The 16538-nt window shown below is 39.4% G+C and overlaps 1 protein-coding gene across 4 annotated transcripts in view; it reads left to right on the top strand.

Annotated features, from left to right (window-relative positions):
- Positions 1-16538, top strand: part of pde4ba (phosphodiesterase 4B, cAMP-specific a) — a 198296-nt gene that overhangs the window by 169951 nt on the left and 11807 nt on the right. For 3 of the 4 annotated variants that reach the window (XM_038715354.1, XM_038715355.1, XM_038715356.1), the window contains one exon: positions 6365-6477. In XM_038715354.1, the coding sequence (XP_038571282.1) occupies positions 6365-6477 (113 nt within the window). Of the gene's footprint in view, positions 1-6364; positions 6478-13177; positions 13442-16538 lie in introns of those variants that run through there. The other variant, XM_038715357.1, reaches the window with a different exon arrangement.

Here is a 16538-nt window from a genome sequence, read left to right as displayed (position 1 = left end):
TCCCATTTTCCTATGAAGTGGAATAGTATTGAGAAATAACAGAGTCAATGTCCAATGCCTCAATGCTTTGCACATAAATCTTTGTTTTTTTATTTGACTGGTGGTAAACTGGGGTAAAGACTGGTATTGACCTGCTTGCCAGTAGGGCAAGGATCAAATCTGTTATACAAGCGTCATAGTTAAGTGGCTCTGGAAACTTCCTAGAGAATGGATTTAGTATGTGGGGACCCACAATAACTTAGCCTCATGAGTTTGAGGTCCTGTCCCACTAAACCAGATTTTAAGGCTATGTACACATTTTTGTGTATTTTGAAATCAAAGTCATGAACGTAGTTAAGAGCTAAAGCAATCAATCTAGCAATTACATTTTACCCCAGATGCAGCCTCACTACAAAACACAAACACACTTCAGTATGTTCAGTTCAATCAGTATGTGAGCACCTTTTATTGATCACATCAGCATTCATCTGCCCTGCACTGTAACCCAATCCAGTGTTGTAAAAATATTACAATGTCATCTTTGAGAAGTCATATTCTTCTGTCAGCTTGGTTTGGCAAATGCTTCTAAATACCACAGTGCCCATCAGGCTTAGTAGTTGTTGTTATGGCCTATCACCTATACAGGTGCTGGTCATATAATTAGAATATCATCAAAAAGTTGATTTATTTCAGTAATTCCATTCAAAAATTGAAACTTGGATATTATATTCATTCATTACACACAGACTGATATATTTCAAATGTTTATTTCATTTAATTGTGATGATTAAAACTGACAACTAATGAAAATCCCAAATTCAGTATCTCAGAAAATTTTAATATTACTTAAGACCAATTCAAAAAAAGGATTGGCCAAATGAAAAGTATGAGCATGTACAGCACTCAATACTTAGTTGGGGCTCCTTTTGCCTGAATTACTGCAGCAATGCGGCGTGGCATGGAGCCGATCAGTCTGTGGCACTGCTCAGGTGTTATGAGAGCCCAGGTTGCTCTGATAGTGGCCTTCAGCTCTTCAGCATTGTTGGGTCTGGCGTATCGCATCTTCCTCTTCACAATACCCCATAGATTTTCTATACGGTTAAGGTCAGGCGAGTTTGCTGGCCAATTAAGAACAGGGATACCATGGTCCTTAAACCAGGTACTGGTAGCTTTGGCACTGTATGCAGGTGCCAAGTCCTGTTGGAAAATGAAATCTGCATCTCCATAAAGTTGGTCAGCAGCAGGAAGCATGAAGTGCTCTAAAACTTCCTGGTAGATGGCTGCGTTGACCTTGGACCTCAGAAAACACAGTGGACTAACACCAGCAGATGACTTGGCACCCCAAACCATCACTGACTGTGGAAACTTTACACTGGACTTCAAGCAACGTGGATTCTGTGCCTCTCCTCTCTTCCTCCAGACTCTGGGACCTTGATTTCCAAAGGAAATGCAAAATTTACTTTCATCAGAGAACATAACTTTGGACCACTCAGCAGCAGTCCAGTCCTTTTTGTCTTTAGCCCAGGTGAGACGCTTCTGACACTGTGTCTTGTTCAAGAGTGGCTTGACACAAGGAATGCCACAGCTGAAACCCATGTCTTGCATATGTCTGTGCGTGGTGGTTTTTTGAAGCACTCCAGCTGCAGTCCACTCTTTGTGAATCTCCCCCACATTTTTGAATGGGTTTTGTTTCACAATCCTCTCCAGGGTGCGGTTATCCCTATTGCTTGTACACTTTTTTCTACCACATCTTTTCCTTCCCTTCGCCTCTCTATTAATGTGCTTGGACACAGAGCTCTGTGAACAGCCAGCCTCTTTAGCAATGACCTTTTGTGTCTTGCCCTCCTTGTGCAAGGTGTCAATGGTCGTCTTTTGGACAGCTGTCAAGTCAGTAGTCTTCCCCATGATTGTGTAGCCTACAGAACTAGACTGAGAGACAATTTAAAGGCCTTTGCAGGTGTTTTGAGCTAATTAGCTGATTAGGGTGTGACACCAGGTGTCTTCAATATTGAACCTTTTCACAGTATTCAAATTTTCTGAGATACTGATTTTGGGTTTTTCATTAGTTGTCAGTTATAATCATCAAAATTAAAAGGAATGAACACTTGATATATATCAGTCTGTGTGGAATGAATGTATACATTATACAAGTTTCACTTTTTGAATGGAATTACTGAAATAAATCAACTTTTTGATGATATTCTAATTATATGACCAGCACCTGTATATCAGTGGAATGGTGTGAAACCATTGGCAGGACAGTGCATCACATTACATGCTTGTATTTGTGTGAGACAAACAAAACAGGGACACAGTCATAAAAAAACAAGCTCCACAGTGTTAATGTACAAGAGGTCAAAAACTACATTATCTGTTGCAAAAGGGATCAAAAACACTGTGCCGTTATTGTTGAATTCATATACAACACTGACCCAGTTAACTGATTAAAACTGCTGAATGGATTAGCTTTTCATAAGCAGTGCAGAATTTTAAAGCTGGGGTAGGCAATTTATTTCAGAAATCTTTTTGTTATATTTTTTGAAATCCTTACTGTAATCAATAAATAAAATTCTCTGACACAAAAATGAAAAAAAACAACAACTTAAATCTGTCTCTTGCATAGACTGTATATATACACTCACTGGCCACTTAATTAGGTACACGTTGATAGTACCGGGTGGACCCCCTTTTCCCTTCAGAACTGCCTTAATTCTTCATGGCATACTTTCAACAAGGTCAGAGACTTTGGTTCATATTGACATAATAGCATCACACAGTTGGTGCAGATTTGTCGGATGCACATCCATTATGCGAATCTCCGTTCCACCACATCCCAAAGCTCTGTTGGATTGAGATCTGGTGACTGTGGAGGCCATTGCAGTACAATGAACTCATTGTCATATTCAAGAACCAGTTTGAGATGATTTTAACTTTGTGACATGGTGCATTATCCTGTTGCCATCAGAAGATGGGTACACTGTGGTCATAAAGGGATGGACATGGTGAGCAACAATACACAGGAAGGCTGTCGTATTGAAACGATGTTGGTATTAAGGGGCACAAAGTGTTCCAAGAAAATATCATGCTTTCTTGTTGTTTACGCCAAATACTACCATCTGAATGTCGCAGCAGTAATCAAGAAGCAGCTAGATTGCTTTGATAGCAGAAAAATAAAAAATAAATAAATTGATAACAGCTGGTGCTGAAATAGATCTTAGTCATGACAGCTACAGTTACTCACACAATCACTTCTTCTTAAGTGAGTCTTAAGAGTTCTGAAGAACATATAAAAGAGTCTCCGGCCTGCTTGACACACCTCTGAAAAAGTCGTGAGTAAACGTGTAATCAGTTCAATTCAATTTGTTTAACAAGGGAGAAAAATATATCTGCAGTTAGCTGGAATCGATTTTATAACCTACTTACCGGGAGCCCCGCAGAGTACCGACTGAGCTAAACGTGCACATGATTTGAAATAATTTGACTTTCAATGGCCCGCCATATGACGGATTGAAAAAAATTTGGCCCGATGCCAGACTTATTTGCCAATCGCTGCCTTGGAGTATCTTTTAGTACAGCCAGCACTGAAAACACCCAAAAACAAGTTCATGGCTAGTTAAATTTACACTGTTTTTACCACAATTTTATCCTAATTGGGATTATCATTTGCTAAATGCACAGCATGCTGTATTAAAGAAGACTTGAAACTATAGATTGAGACCATAAACACATTAGGAAGTGTTTACTGAAGTAATAAATCAAGTGAGAAGTAGTATTTTCTTCTTATAAGCTTTGTGATTTTATGTTTCTATTTACACAGTCATTTACACCTTTCACTTTTTGTCAAAAAACCTGATATTTTTTTGAGCATTTATGAAAAAATGTTTTGATTCTTGATCGGTGGACCCTTAGCCTAACGGAATATAAATAATTAAGGAATGAACACATATTCAGACTTTGTGACTGCTTCAAAAGGGAGGGAGTGACCACATTCTTTTGTCTGTTGTTTACCATGCCAGTACATTATTATACTTTGCTCTTGGCTTTTGTAAAATGAACTGAACGATTGAATTGTAGAGAATCTAATGATGTGTAGCATGCCCCTATTGACAAAAGTTTAAATATATTACATTTATTATATTATATTTGTATGTGTGTTCTAAGCTGCCTTAATCAGAGCTTGGCCTTTTATTGAAGTTTATGGTACAGTCTATGTCCTGGATACTGAATTACTTTTTATCATTACTGCACAGGATAAAAATATGGTTGTTTCATAATCCCTTTTTAATTTTAAAGGAGGTCAACATTAAGTCTATAAAACATACATTACCTAAGATCACCTATGTTACTTTCTGTCTAAGCAGGGTTTAAAAGTTCAAATGAGAAAACTGAAAAAAAAAAACACCTCAAAAGTGTTGGGAATACGGGAAAGAAACATCTCAAATGAGTGCAAGTCATTTTCAGATCAGATGCTTGTGGAGTTAACTAAACAAACACACACACACACACACACACACACACACACACACACACACACACACACACCCTCTTTCTCTCATTCACCTCACCAGAGTGAGGGAAGGCTCTGGGCAGATTGCCAGGTGCCTCTCATGTTTGGGAGAGCAAACAGGCTCATGTCTTTGATGGTAAGAAGATCAGAGCAGGGGACACATTCTACGTGGCCACGCTAAGGTCTCCACAGTGCACACCCTGCTGCCATGTTGTGCTTTGCAGCTAGGAGACCCGGAGTATACACAATGCACAGGCAGCAGACGTACGTGTTGGGGTGTGTGTGTGTGTCAGTATAGCCTAATCAGGAACCTCATCACACACCCTCTCTGCTTTCCAATATTGCAAGGATCATGAAAGAATATTTCAGTACATTCAACACACTCCCTCTCTTCTTTTTCTATGTATCTGGTCGTACGCAATCTACTAGTGTAAATAATAAGTCCCTCACTAAATTGATAATCATACTGACCGTAACTGGTCAGTATGAATTTCCCCCTGGCTTAAATACATAGTAGCATGACATGCCAAACAGTGTGTCAAACTCCTATAATTTAATTTAATAGCGTTATGTTTAAATTTTATTTTTATGTTTTACTTTTGCTGCACTACAATCATATTATGCTGCATTTTTTGCATGAAAAGTGCAACACGACATTTGAAGACATCAAATTTTTTCACAATTTTCTGACCTTTTTGACTAAAAGATGAATCTAATGAAAAAAAATTGGCTGATTAATTGATTATGAAAATAATCAGTAGTTGCAGCCCGATAACTAAATTCAATAACCATAAAACTTGTTTTGTAATAATACACACAACAAAAATCATTTCAGTGGAATAGTCAGTTAAAAATCAGTTGCCAAATGCTTTACAAAGTCAGACAATGAACCAATACAATAAATTACATAAGGCATTATCACACAATAGCATACACACCCTGACTGTTGCCAAACCTTTTGGAAATATTATTCAGTTCTGATAAAATTAATATCCAAGCCAGTTCTTGTAATTTTATGTCTGGGCTACATTTGTGTATGCCCTGTGGTTGTGTACTACATACACACTGCAAAACAATAACCACACGGGTCTTTAGAGCAGCTGTTATCTTCTTTTTTTTTTGCAGAAGACCAAAATGACACATTGTCAACTCTGTGTAGACTCATTAAAACATCCTGCATATTGTCATGTGGGACCCCATCAGAGATAGCAAGGCCCATTACCAAGTTTGTTTCTCAGCTATTGGCCAAAAAAAACATTCTATCAGATGTGCTTACCGTACACTGAACTTACACAAACAAGCAACACTGATTAAGTATGTGTGTATTAGAAAATGAATAGTTAACAGAAAAGTTTGGTTTTGGCATGACAAAAGCTTATGTGTGTGTATGTGCAGATTTAGAGTGTCTGTTTGCTTCCTGTGAGGTGGGGTAAAGTGCGTCTGTGTGGGGTATCTGGTTTCCTGCTCTAGGGGTTGACTTTATGTAAATGAGTTGAGGGCCTCAGATTGTGTGTGTGTGTGTGTGTGTGTGTGAGTGTGTTTGTGTGTTTGTGGTGGTAGCGTCACACACATATGCACAGAGAGAAAAGTTGAGTGTGTGAGAGCGAGCTCAGGTCCTACTGTAGGTTTTACTCCGCTCTACTCTGCTGGCAACTGCGAGTCCCACCAACTCGCCACAGCTACACCTCCTCATGATGAAGGAGCACTGCAGCCAGGTGCCACCTATAGCCATTTCACCTCCTCAACAACAGCAGCAACAGACGACCCGAGCGGGGCCTGTTGCTGGATGTTGCCTGGGAGTGGCTGGGCAGTGCTCCGGCTCCATGTGCACCGTCTGTTCTGACTGTGTGTCTTTGTGTGCCGGCTGCTTGTTGACAGATGAGGCGTACCAGAAGCTGGCCATGGAGACGATGGAGGAGTTGGACTGGTGTCTGGACCAGCTGGAGACCATCCAGACCTACCGATCTGTCAGTGACATGGCCTCCAACAAGGTAGGAGGAGAGGCTGCATCTTTTTCTATTAGCATTTTTTCATGCTGTGTAATCATTAGTGGAGAAAATGTTCAAGGGCAGAAGACTAAAGTTGTCTCTACTGTTTCAATCAAAGAAACCTTTATTGAACAATATTCTATTTATTGCCAATATTTAATCAGAAAAGGCTCTGCTCTTTCGGGGAGCTTTCAAATCTGAGCAGCAAGGGACTCTGCAAGGAGCACTAATCCTTCATATAGCCTGAATATATCATGACCTTCGCAAAGTCAAAGTATCAAAACTCTGAACATGTACAGTAAGGAAGAGGCTGGTTTGGTAGAGGAGGCTGCAGCGGTTAAGCAGTGTTGTCACAAGTCCGCCTGTGTGAATATGACTGGATGTTACTTATCAGCTGATTTTCTGCCTAAACCTTATTATTCTCTTTGTGCAGAAATAGTCTTAAAAAGAGAGGTGTTGCTTTTTGTGTCTTGGCCTGCTGTGGCCCCCTTTTTCATCTTTCCTGTCGAACAACTTTTCACTGTCCACTGGTTATTCTGTTTCTTCTGCGTCATTGATGGTGTGTGATGTGCACCAAGGTTCAGTTCCTGGTTCTTTTTTTAAGCAACTCCTTAACCATATTACTTACTTGATATGATACACATCAATATTTGTCATGGTTTTAAGGTTTAATACATATTACTGTTTTATTTCACTTGATTCTGCTGTCTGTGTACGGTAACTCCGTGTCTGATCATGTTCACATGTTCAAGTGGCAGCTGTAGGGTTGCAGTGGCCAGTCAACCCTGTGCTGCATGATAAGTCCTGTCATTACTGAAATTACACCCATTTCTATCGAATATCATTCACTATGATGCAGACTATATTATAGGAACAAACGTCCTGATGGTGGCACTGAAACAGCTATCTGAACTTTCAGAAATTGTCAAAAATCAGCTTTGGATGCTGTGAAACTGCCAAAAGTGGATTGGTGTCTCTTGTGGGGGTTTTTTGTTTTGCCCTCTTTCAGTCATTCCCATCAAGCAACTTTTCACTGTCCACTGGTTATTCGGTTTCTTCTGTGTCACTGATTGTGTGTGTTGTGCATCCAAGTTTAGTTCCTGCTTCTTTTTATAAGAACTAGGAACTTGACAGAGCATGACAGATAATGGTACCAAGCAATATTTAACCTATCTTTTAGATCTCTTGATTTTTTTTAAACTTACTCTAGGTACTGATTCCTGAAGTTTATATATAAGAGTGAATGTGTTGCTCATCCAACGTAAGAACCCAAAAGTAAGTCTCTTCCTGGTTATCTTTTGTTTCTGGCTGTGTGGCCCAATAAACATTATTAACGCACAAATGCCCGTCTGCTTGGCCCCTATCGGTCCACAGACTTTACATTGAGATGATGTCATGCACATCGAAATAGTGTTTCCTGGCTCTGGGAAAGTTTAAATAAAGTTCAAATATGAATTATTCTTGGTTTAAAAAGTCCGAATACAAAGAGTAATTATAGCTTGCTGTTTGGGTTTTTTGCCAGCAGTTTTTATTGTAGTATCACAGTTGGCCACTGGGGCAAATACAATCATGCACTAAAACCATGGATATATTAAGCAGTCCCTCCAGGATTTCACGGGCCTTCTTAGTGATTGTTGCGGCCTAAAAGGACAGATTTTGCAGCAGAAAAAATACAGATGAAAGTTTCAATTTGGATTTGTTGAAATTGCATTAATTGTTGTGATCGCAACATCTCAAAATCCTGGAGGGATTGATTAAGAGACCTGGATAAAGTGCCAACCTTGCTTCAAATTTATCCCAGTGGCCGCTCGTGGTACTGCTACAAAAAATCCAAAAAGCAGTTTCCCCATTAACAGTCATTAAAGCGGCTATATGTAATTTTTCTATGAAATCACTTCTTTATAAATCAATTTTTTAACTGCCTTGTTGTCAATGGGCTGTAGCCTCACTCACAGAAATAATGCACACGCCTGTGCAAAAAGAGTCATTAATTCGTTGGCTAACGCAACCCATATTACTATTCTGTGTACCACCGTTAATATGTCAAAGTGTTGATTTACCCTGCAAGAAAGGATGTAACGGTACAAAGCAAATGTGTAGTGGTTTGTTTTACTAGCCTATACTGATGCTAGCAGGGCAGTCAGCTATGTTACATTTTACTTCGGACCTGCCACTGTATGTTTCCTAACTTTCAATTTAGATTTTTTGTTGTTTTACCGATACTCAGGTATACAGCTTCTCCACCTCTCATTCAACTAACATGACCTACATAATATACAATACTGCAACAAAATGGCACCGGAACAACACTCAGAGGAAGGCCCATCCACTACAGTATTGTAACTTATTGTCTAACTGTTATATAGTGTGGCAACAATCTCATTTATAATCACTCTAGCTCACTAACTGTTTTCTTATCATCCAATACATTTAGCTGTGCTCACATTGCTGAGCTTCCGGTGAAAGATACACAGGTAGTAACGTTAGTGAAAAGCAGAAAGGCAAGCTAACGCCGATTGTAACACGTCGGCTAAATGCAGTAAATGTAACATTATCATGTAACAAGCATGGATTAATTCAACCTCAAGATGACAAAAATATTACTGTAACGTTGTAGTGGGAGTTTACCTGAGTTTCCGTCTGTCTATAGCTGCTGACACACTGCCTTTATTCTGGGAGTTTTGTACCAATATGTCAGTTCGCTGTGCTCTATGAAAGGTACGGAGCCGATGTTGATCTGCCTCTGAGCCGGGTATGTTGAAGTAACAGAGCCTGAACATGTCTGGAGAAAAGCCACAGTTGGCATGCCGGTGTTTCCGCATTTATTGCGAGATCTCTGCATGAAAGCGGTTGTGTTTCGGATTATGCTCGCTCATGAGAAGTCTATGGCTCAAGCACATGTACAAGCACACGCCGGGTTGCAATCCCGCACCGCTAGTGCCCACTGAAAACTACATATTGCCCCTTTAAAAGAGACGTCTGTAAAACTGTTGAAATGATACCTTCAATTGTAAACAATGTCAATTATAAAATTCTATTATGAATGTTTAATCCATGAAAGTTGTAGTTTTGTAAAACTTTCCGAGAGCATAGAAAAGCAATTTTCATTGAAATGACTGAGCGCCAGATAGAGTTCAGCTATTTTGTTGACGCAAAACTTTCAATACTGAACACTTGTTTATATGCTTTGTTTGTGGCAGTGAAATGCTCTTTCATAGGCTGAGTAGCGGCTGCGCAAGAGCCTGAAAACAGTTTGTCAAGTGAGCCAAGAGGATAAGCTTGTCATTTCTCATAAAACTGGACAACAGGATGTAAGGGATCCCGCAGTGGGTCAAACACAATAAACTAGAGAGGAAGAGAGAGAACATTTGTGTGTGTGAGGGATCCATGCAGACTCCTGCGCAGAGTGACTCTCTCTTCCTGTCTCCTTCCTGATCCCCTGCTCTCTCCAGACGACAATAGACATCCCATCATACTCGTTTGGATGGTTAGTGGTGGTGTTTATTTATCCCAATGCTGTCGTCATCTGGACACACTAAAGCTGATGGTACACGGGGCAACTTTTTGAGCAATGTTGCTGGGCAGTCTTGCTAGTGGCTATGCTTTGAACAGATAGGAGTGGTGCGGGGTGGGTGGCGGAATGGTGGGTGAAGGGGATTACGGTAGTAATCTTTTACTCATTATCACTGATGGCAACGTTGCCCTGCACGATTGCTCTAAAAGTTGCTCTGTGTATCATCAGCTTAACAGTGTGTCTAACAGTCAGCTGGACTGGTTTCAGTTAAGACACATGAGGATGACTGAATCACAGAATAAATACTGCTAACCATTTAAATAAACAGACATTTAGACATGGATATAAGGCAACAGGGTGACAGAGTAGACAAAATACTTAGTATGTCTATTACAGCAGAAAGAGGCACTCAATATGCCTAAATGTGGTAATGCTGCTGGTTTATAGCAACCCTCATTGTGGAATTGCGGGATGAAATAGTCTTATCTCACTCACTGTAATTTTAGCACTTTTGCAATCACAGTAAAAATGGCAGGATTGAGCCAGAGATTATCTGCAAGTGATTGATTTCAGGAGCCTTCCCAATTTGGGAAATTCCAAAATATCCCAGCTAAGAGATTTTGAAGAGACAGTTCTATACTATGCTATTCCAGAAAATACTGTATTAGACTTAACCCTAACCCTGCCAAGACAGTCAGACTGGAACACAATGTAACAACATAAAAAATCGAGTGTATATTTTAATTTAAGTTAGAAGAACTTCTTAAAATGTGAACCTTTAAGAATTATGTAACTTCAGATTTGTTTCTTTAAAAACTGAGCCGGTAATAAAGAGTACTGGACATAAAGGATTTCCAGTGGAGCACACCAGGTGGCACAATGTGCTTATTGTGTATTATGACCCTCTATCATTGACATAACTTTGGTGGGTAGGTGAATGTGTCCTGACACGTAACCATCTGTGAATGAGATACTGATAAGGATCCTCCATCAAACAGGTCTATCTTGTACGCATGAACTCTTTCTGTGTACATGTGTTTGAGTGCGTTATGTGGCTGTGTGTTCATATTAACAATGGGTTAATCCTAATGATATTGAGCCTATTTTACACCTGGCCTTGTTTTTACAGTAAACTAAAACATTACACAACTGCTGCCTCTTTGTCATGTGGGGCATTACACTCGACCTGGTTTTATTAACAAGAACATGCCAATCAGCTAATGTGACCCCGACTACCTGTTGTATTTAGGATGGAAAAACTGTTATTCAAGCTGCGGCAGAGTATGAAACATGAGTACGGGAGAGGCGAAATTTGATAAGCTGCTGCTCTACCTCCAAGGTGAAGTGCAGGGGGCCGCTGCTGAGGACTCACAGTAGGTGACTGCCCTCGTTATGTATGGCTGACGTAGACAGGTCAAGGCCTGTTGTGAGTCTGAATATTCTTCTGTATCAAGGCTGCAGACCTTCTGTTATTTGAAAATAGGACTGAAATCATACGTTGAGTAATTCATTAATCAATTGACAGAAACATTTTGGTGACCCATTACTTGTCATTTATCAAGCAAAAATAACAAATGGTTACTGCTTCCAGTTTCTCAAATGTGAAGATTTTATCATGTTTTATATCATTGCATATCGTATATATCTTTGAGTTTTGATGGCTTGATAGATAAAACAAGCAAGCTGAAGACATTTCAGCTCTATAAACAGTGTTTTATATTTTTAGGATTTGGACTGTCAGCTGGACAAAACAAGACACGGCAACTAATGATTATTTTCATTATTGATTAATCTGCTGGTTGTTTTCTTGATCTTTGGTTTGATCTATAAAACATCAGAAAAATTCCCTTCATTATATTTTTTTGTCCCACAAACAGTCCAAAACCTCTTCAAAATATTGGACTTTTTTTCACTTATGTTTGTGTTCCCCTTGACTTTACTGACTTGTTCAAGGGGGTAATACAAATTTTCTTTGCACAGAAATGTTGTATCTGTGCAGTTAGTCACTAGAGAGGTGTTTTCACTTGCCTCTACTGAAGGGGAGACGTTTGTACACTTCCCTAAAATCTGAGATTCAAACATTCCCCTGGCTAGCTAGATTTGGTAGGTAACAAAGTTGAAAGCTAACTGCTGTCTAGCAAATGTCACCAGCAAAGAAACCTAAAACCTCCAGTGCAAAGCGAGAGTTTGCACAAGCGTAGTGAAAGTTTTGACAGCAAACATGGTAGAGTGTGCAGTTTTTGGCAGCAAACATGGTAGAGTGTGCAGTTTTTGGATTATTACTACGAAATAACTAACATCACAGCAGGTACTATTTTTTGTTTCACAACCACTAATTCACACTTACTAGGTTAAATATTGCTTGGTACCATTCTGGTACATCTGCTGGTGCAAAATAAGACTCCTCATCCGAGTCTGCGTGAAACTGAGGCTGAAAAATGTAGGCCATAGCTGAATCCCTCCAATGCTTAATGCTAGCCACCTTGTTGCAGTTGCAGCTCTAAAAAAGGTTTAAAGACATTCCCAAATTCCCCAAAGTTGGCATTTTTCAGTTTGTCATTTTATAGCCAAAACTTAGAATCGATAAATCAAGAAAATAATAAGATTAAAAAAGCGGATTAAAACAATGTTAAAATAACTGTTAGTTAGTTACAGCTGTGTTTGAAACCTGTTGGTTTAGCACAGTTGCTGATGGGCCTTTGCTCGATACTACAGATGTTGTGTTAACAAAACAGTTATCAAACACAAAACTCATATGCCTGCTTGAGGCTGCAGAGTCCTCTTCACCTTGAGAGAGAAACAGTTTGTACTTTTACACCTTTTTGTAAACTCAAGGACTCTTGAAACATAAACTACTCCTCTGCTTTTGGCCATTAAACTTTAAACTGAATAGATTTTATCTGCTAGGGGAAAAAAACTACGCCTGATTAAGTTTCGCTGTAGTTGAAGTTCAAGGAAATCCATGGTGTTCATCAAAACAGGAAGAGTTTTAGTCATTCGAATGATTTGTTTGATATTGACAGTGTAAACCTCAGAGCTGCGAATGCTGGGCTGGCTGCAGGAGTAGTGAACAGCAAGCAAGAAGAACAACAAGAGGCTAGAGGCGGGACTACCCCCATAAGGGAGTGTGTATGAGGGAGAGGTCTCTCTCTCCTGCACACACACACACACACACACACACACACACACGCAAAGTCATTGCTCCACATACACAGGGTGTGAGGTAAAGCCTAGTCAGACATCGCAGCCCAAAGTGAGTCACTAGTGCTGTGGCGTTTCCCAGCGTCAGAGAGCCAAGGCTTGATTCTTTTACTCATGCTGTAGTCAGACTGAGACAGCCACTTTAACGGACGGCAGCCCCGCTCTGCTCTGCACTCTACACACAGCACCATGGGAGCCTGCTGCTTTGACAAGAAAGAGAGGAAAATAGGGAAGCTAAATGGTTGGAGAAAGGTGAGTTTTCTTGGGATTTATTTGTTATTCAATTCAAAGAGTTTGCATTTGTGGTATCTTAATGGACTGTGGGATTCTTTGTGTGGCTAAAATTTTGTGGTTTGCTTAAGATGGTGTGAATTTCAATTGCTGTAGTTAGTCTTTTGAAACACAAAGTTTCAATGGATCTTGTCCTTTGGTATTGTTTAAAGTTGTTATCTTCAGAGGACTTTAAACATATTTCCTTGTTCGAATGCTGTATGCGTGCTTTAGAGTTTTCTTCCTTTTTAAAGCATATGTTTAGTTACTGTAGATGTACAGTACTGGAGTGTATGTTTAATGTTGAAAGCTATATGCTTTTTTATTAGTTACTTTTGTATTTATTGTTTTATTATTATATATTTATGCACATATTTTCAGAGGTTTATGCAAGAGGCAGTGTTGCATTTATTGTTTTTGAGAACCCTTCTGCTGTGCATTCTTCCATACGATGCTGAATTTAGATGTGTTGAAACTAAAAACACAAATTCACAAATTTGTATTAACACTCCTTTCTTCACTATTTGACCTGGTGATCAAAGTTCAGTTCAGTGCTGGTCATAGATAGCATTTCTATCTCTGGATTTTTAGGGTGTCCGTCGGCTCAGTTACAACTTGAGTTTGTGGCATTAGTTAACTTTTATCCCAGTGTGTCGAGAGTGAAGGACGATGTGGGAATACTAAAGACTGTTAAATGCAGACTCCGTTTTGTTCCTCTCAAGTTTTTAGGTAAACTATAGGTGATAGTAATCTGTACTTAATTTAACACCTTTCTCTAGTCTGTAGAAGATTTTACTGTTGTTAAAACATAGGGAAGGGATTGAGTTAATCAAAATTAATGTGGATTTTAGTCACCTGAGGCCCAGGCAGGTGATAAGTGGTAGGGATGCACCGAATGTTCGGCCACCGAAATTAATCGGCAAAAAAAGCACTTTCTGTGTTCAGCCTAATAAGTCAAAAGACCAATTAAATTTTACTGAACAATTATGTTGACATGTCGGCAGTGTGGAAGAATGTTAAAGTGTCACAGAAAGACGCAAAAATTGCTGTTTGCAGACACTGTTCTGCTGAATTGTCTCCTAGCACATCTACTCCATCTGTGGCTGACTTCTTAGAAAAGGCAACAAAAGCACATGTGTTAAAAGTTAATGAACACATGTCATTTACATTACCAGACCCTCTTGGGCCTCGGTCCCACCCACACTAGTCTCTCCAAATCCTGTGGGAAACACTTAAGTAAAACGCACATGTTGACTATTTAATTTATGCAATGGTTAAAAAAAAGGCAAAATAAATGGAAAAAATGTGAATGTACTTGTTCGTTGTTCAGTATTCGGCAAATTTTTTCATTATATTCGGTTTCAGCTTCGGCCAAGAATTTTCATTTCAGTGCATCCCTAATAAGTGGTGTTTCTAAGCATAGTACAAAAAGTCATCTGAGGAGAAAGAGAGAGCTAGTGGCAGTGTGGTTAAATGCTGCTCAGTGGTTGGTTTGTTCAGGGTAGAGGGTAAAGTAATCCCCCCCCCCCCAAAGTTAGGGGTTTACATGCCATTACTTTTGTCAACATTATAAAGTGTTGCTTTCTATAGAGTTTCAGCATTCATCGAGTGGAGTGTTGTCTTGTTTCTTGGGCTTTTAAAATCAAGTCTTGGTGTAATATTGCCCCTGTGGTATTTTACATGGGGGTGCTTTCTGCTTTCAAAGCAACCAAAACTCAAGTGAGCACAGCTTTGCAGCCTGTTAACATCTGACTCTGCTGAGACCTTGAACAGCCGGGAGTGATGGGAATGAATCACTCAATTGAGAAATTGCTTGCTTACTTTTAACTCTCCCTCCATTTCTGACGCTTGTTCTTAAAGCTGACCGTTCTTTTTAAAATACATCTTACTGCATAGATTCAGAGACACACGAATACACTCTCTCTCTCTCATTCAGACACACATTAGCATGAGTGAGTGAGTCAGAGGAAGTGAGAGGCTGCCAGGCCGTCTCTGAGTTGTCTGTAGCTTCACCCAACATACGCATGGTTCATACGTATGAAGGTTCCCTGATCTTTACGGAGTTGTCACTCAGAGTCTTTGCCATAGCGCCGATGATACCGCCCTGCGTCATGTTTTTGCTAAAACAAGGGGGAGATAAACCGCAAACACTGCAGGTTTGCTGCTGAAGAAAAAAGTCACTGCACAAACCGCTATGTTGCATGCAGTAAATACGAGATTAAATTGATAAACTGATTTAAATCTGAAAATTAAGATAGTAAAGAAGAAACATATGAATTATTATTTACTTTTATTTAAGCTTCTAAGAGTAGCTAAATGAAACACAATGGTCAGGTTAAAAAGTGTGACCTCACAGTGTAACTGCTTTGCTTTTCAAAACTTTTACACCCTCATCATTGTAAATTTAGATTACATGAAAGGCTTTCTAACCATTGTTTTCATGTTTTTATATTAAAAAAGAGGATTTAAACAGATTTATCCGTAAGTCAAGTTGTACATTTGTCACTGCAGGGTTAAGGGGTCAATGCTCTTTAACATTGAGCAGGATGCTCTACAACAGACTGAGCATAGGGCACCCACTAGTGGCTCAAAGGCACAACTTCATTCTGAACCACCTCAGATGAAAATAGCTGATGATTTAAGGCAAAAACATTTAGACATGAAAGACTACTGAGCGGATTCAAGCTTTACTTGACAATTGTAGCAATTTTAAGCATTCACAACAGCGGCAATTAAAAAAGAATGTACCATAGAAGGTTAAAATTCATCATATTTTTTGACAGAGAAAAAGAGATTAGGAAAGATGCTTGAGGATGGGAAGGAGTGAATGAGTAAAATAACAAAATAAGGATATGCAGTATGTGAGAAAGAGATACCTACAGGGCTCTAAGACGCTAATCTTCCTCTAGTGTCATGGTGTCAGTAGGGGGTAAAGAGGCTTCCCTTCTGCCCCTGAATGAACAATAAAATCAAATACACACTGGCAATAACACACTCATTCAGAAACATATGGGTATGAGTGTGTAAAACATGCATGTGACATGTCAGCATCAGAATCTGCTTAACTGCAGTTAATAGC

This window comes from Micropterus salmoides, unplaced genomic scaffold (genome assembly GCF_014851395.1).
Source record: "Micropterus salmoides isolate LMB-PRFRI ecotype aquatic unplaced genomic scaffold, ASM1485139v1 Ms_hic_scaffold_13, whole genome shotgun sequence".
Classification (NCBI taxonomy): domain Eukaryota; kingdom Metazoa; phylum Chordata; class Actinopteri; order Centrarchiformes; family Centrarchidae; genus Micropterus; species Micropterus salmoides.
This window is presented reverse-complemented; position numbering and strand designations above follow the sequence as displayed.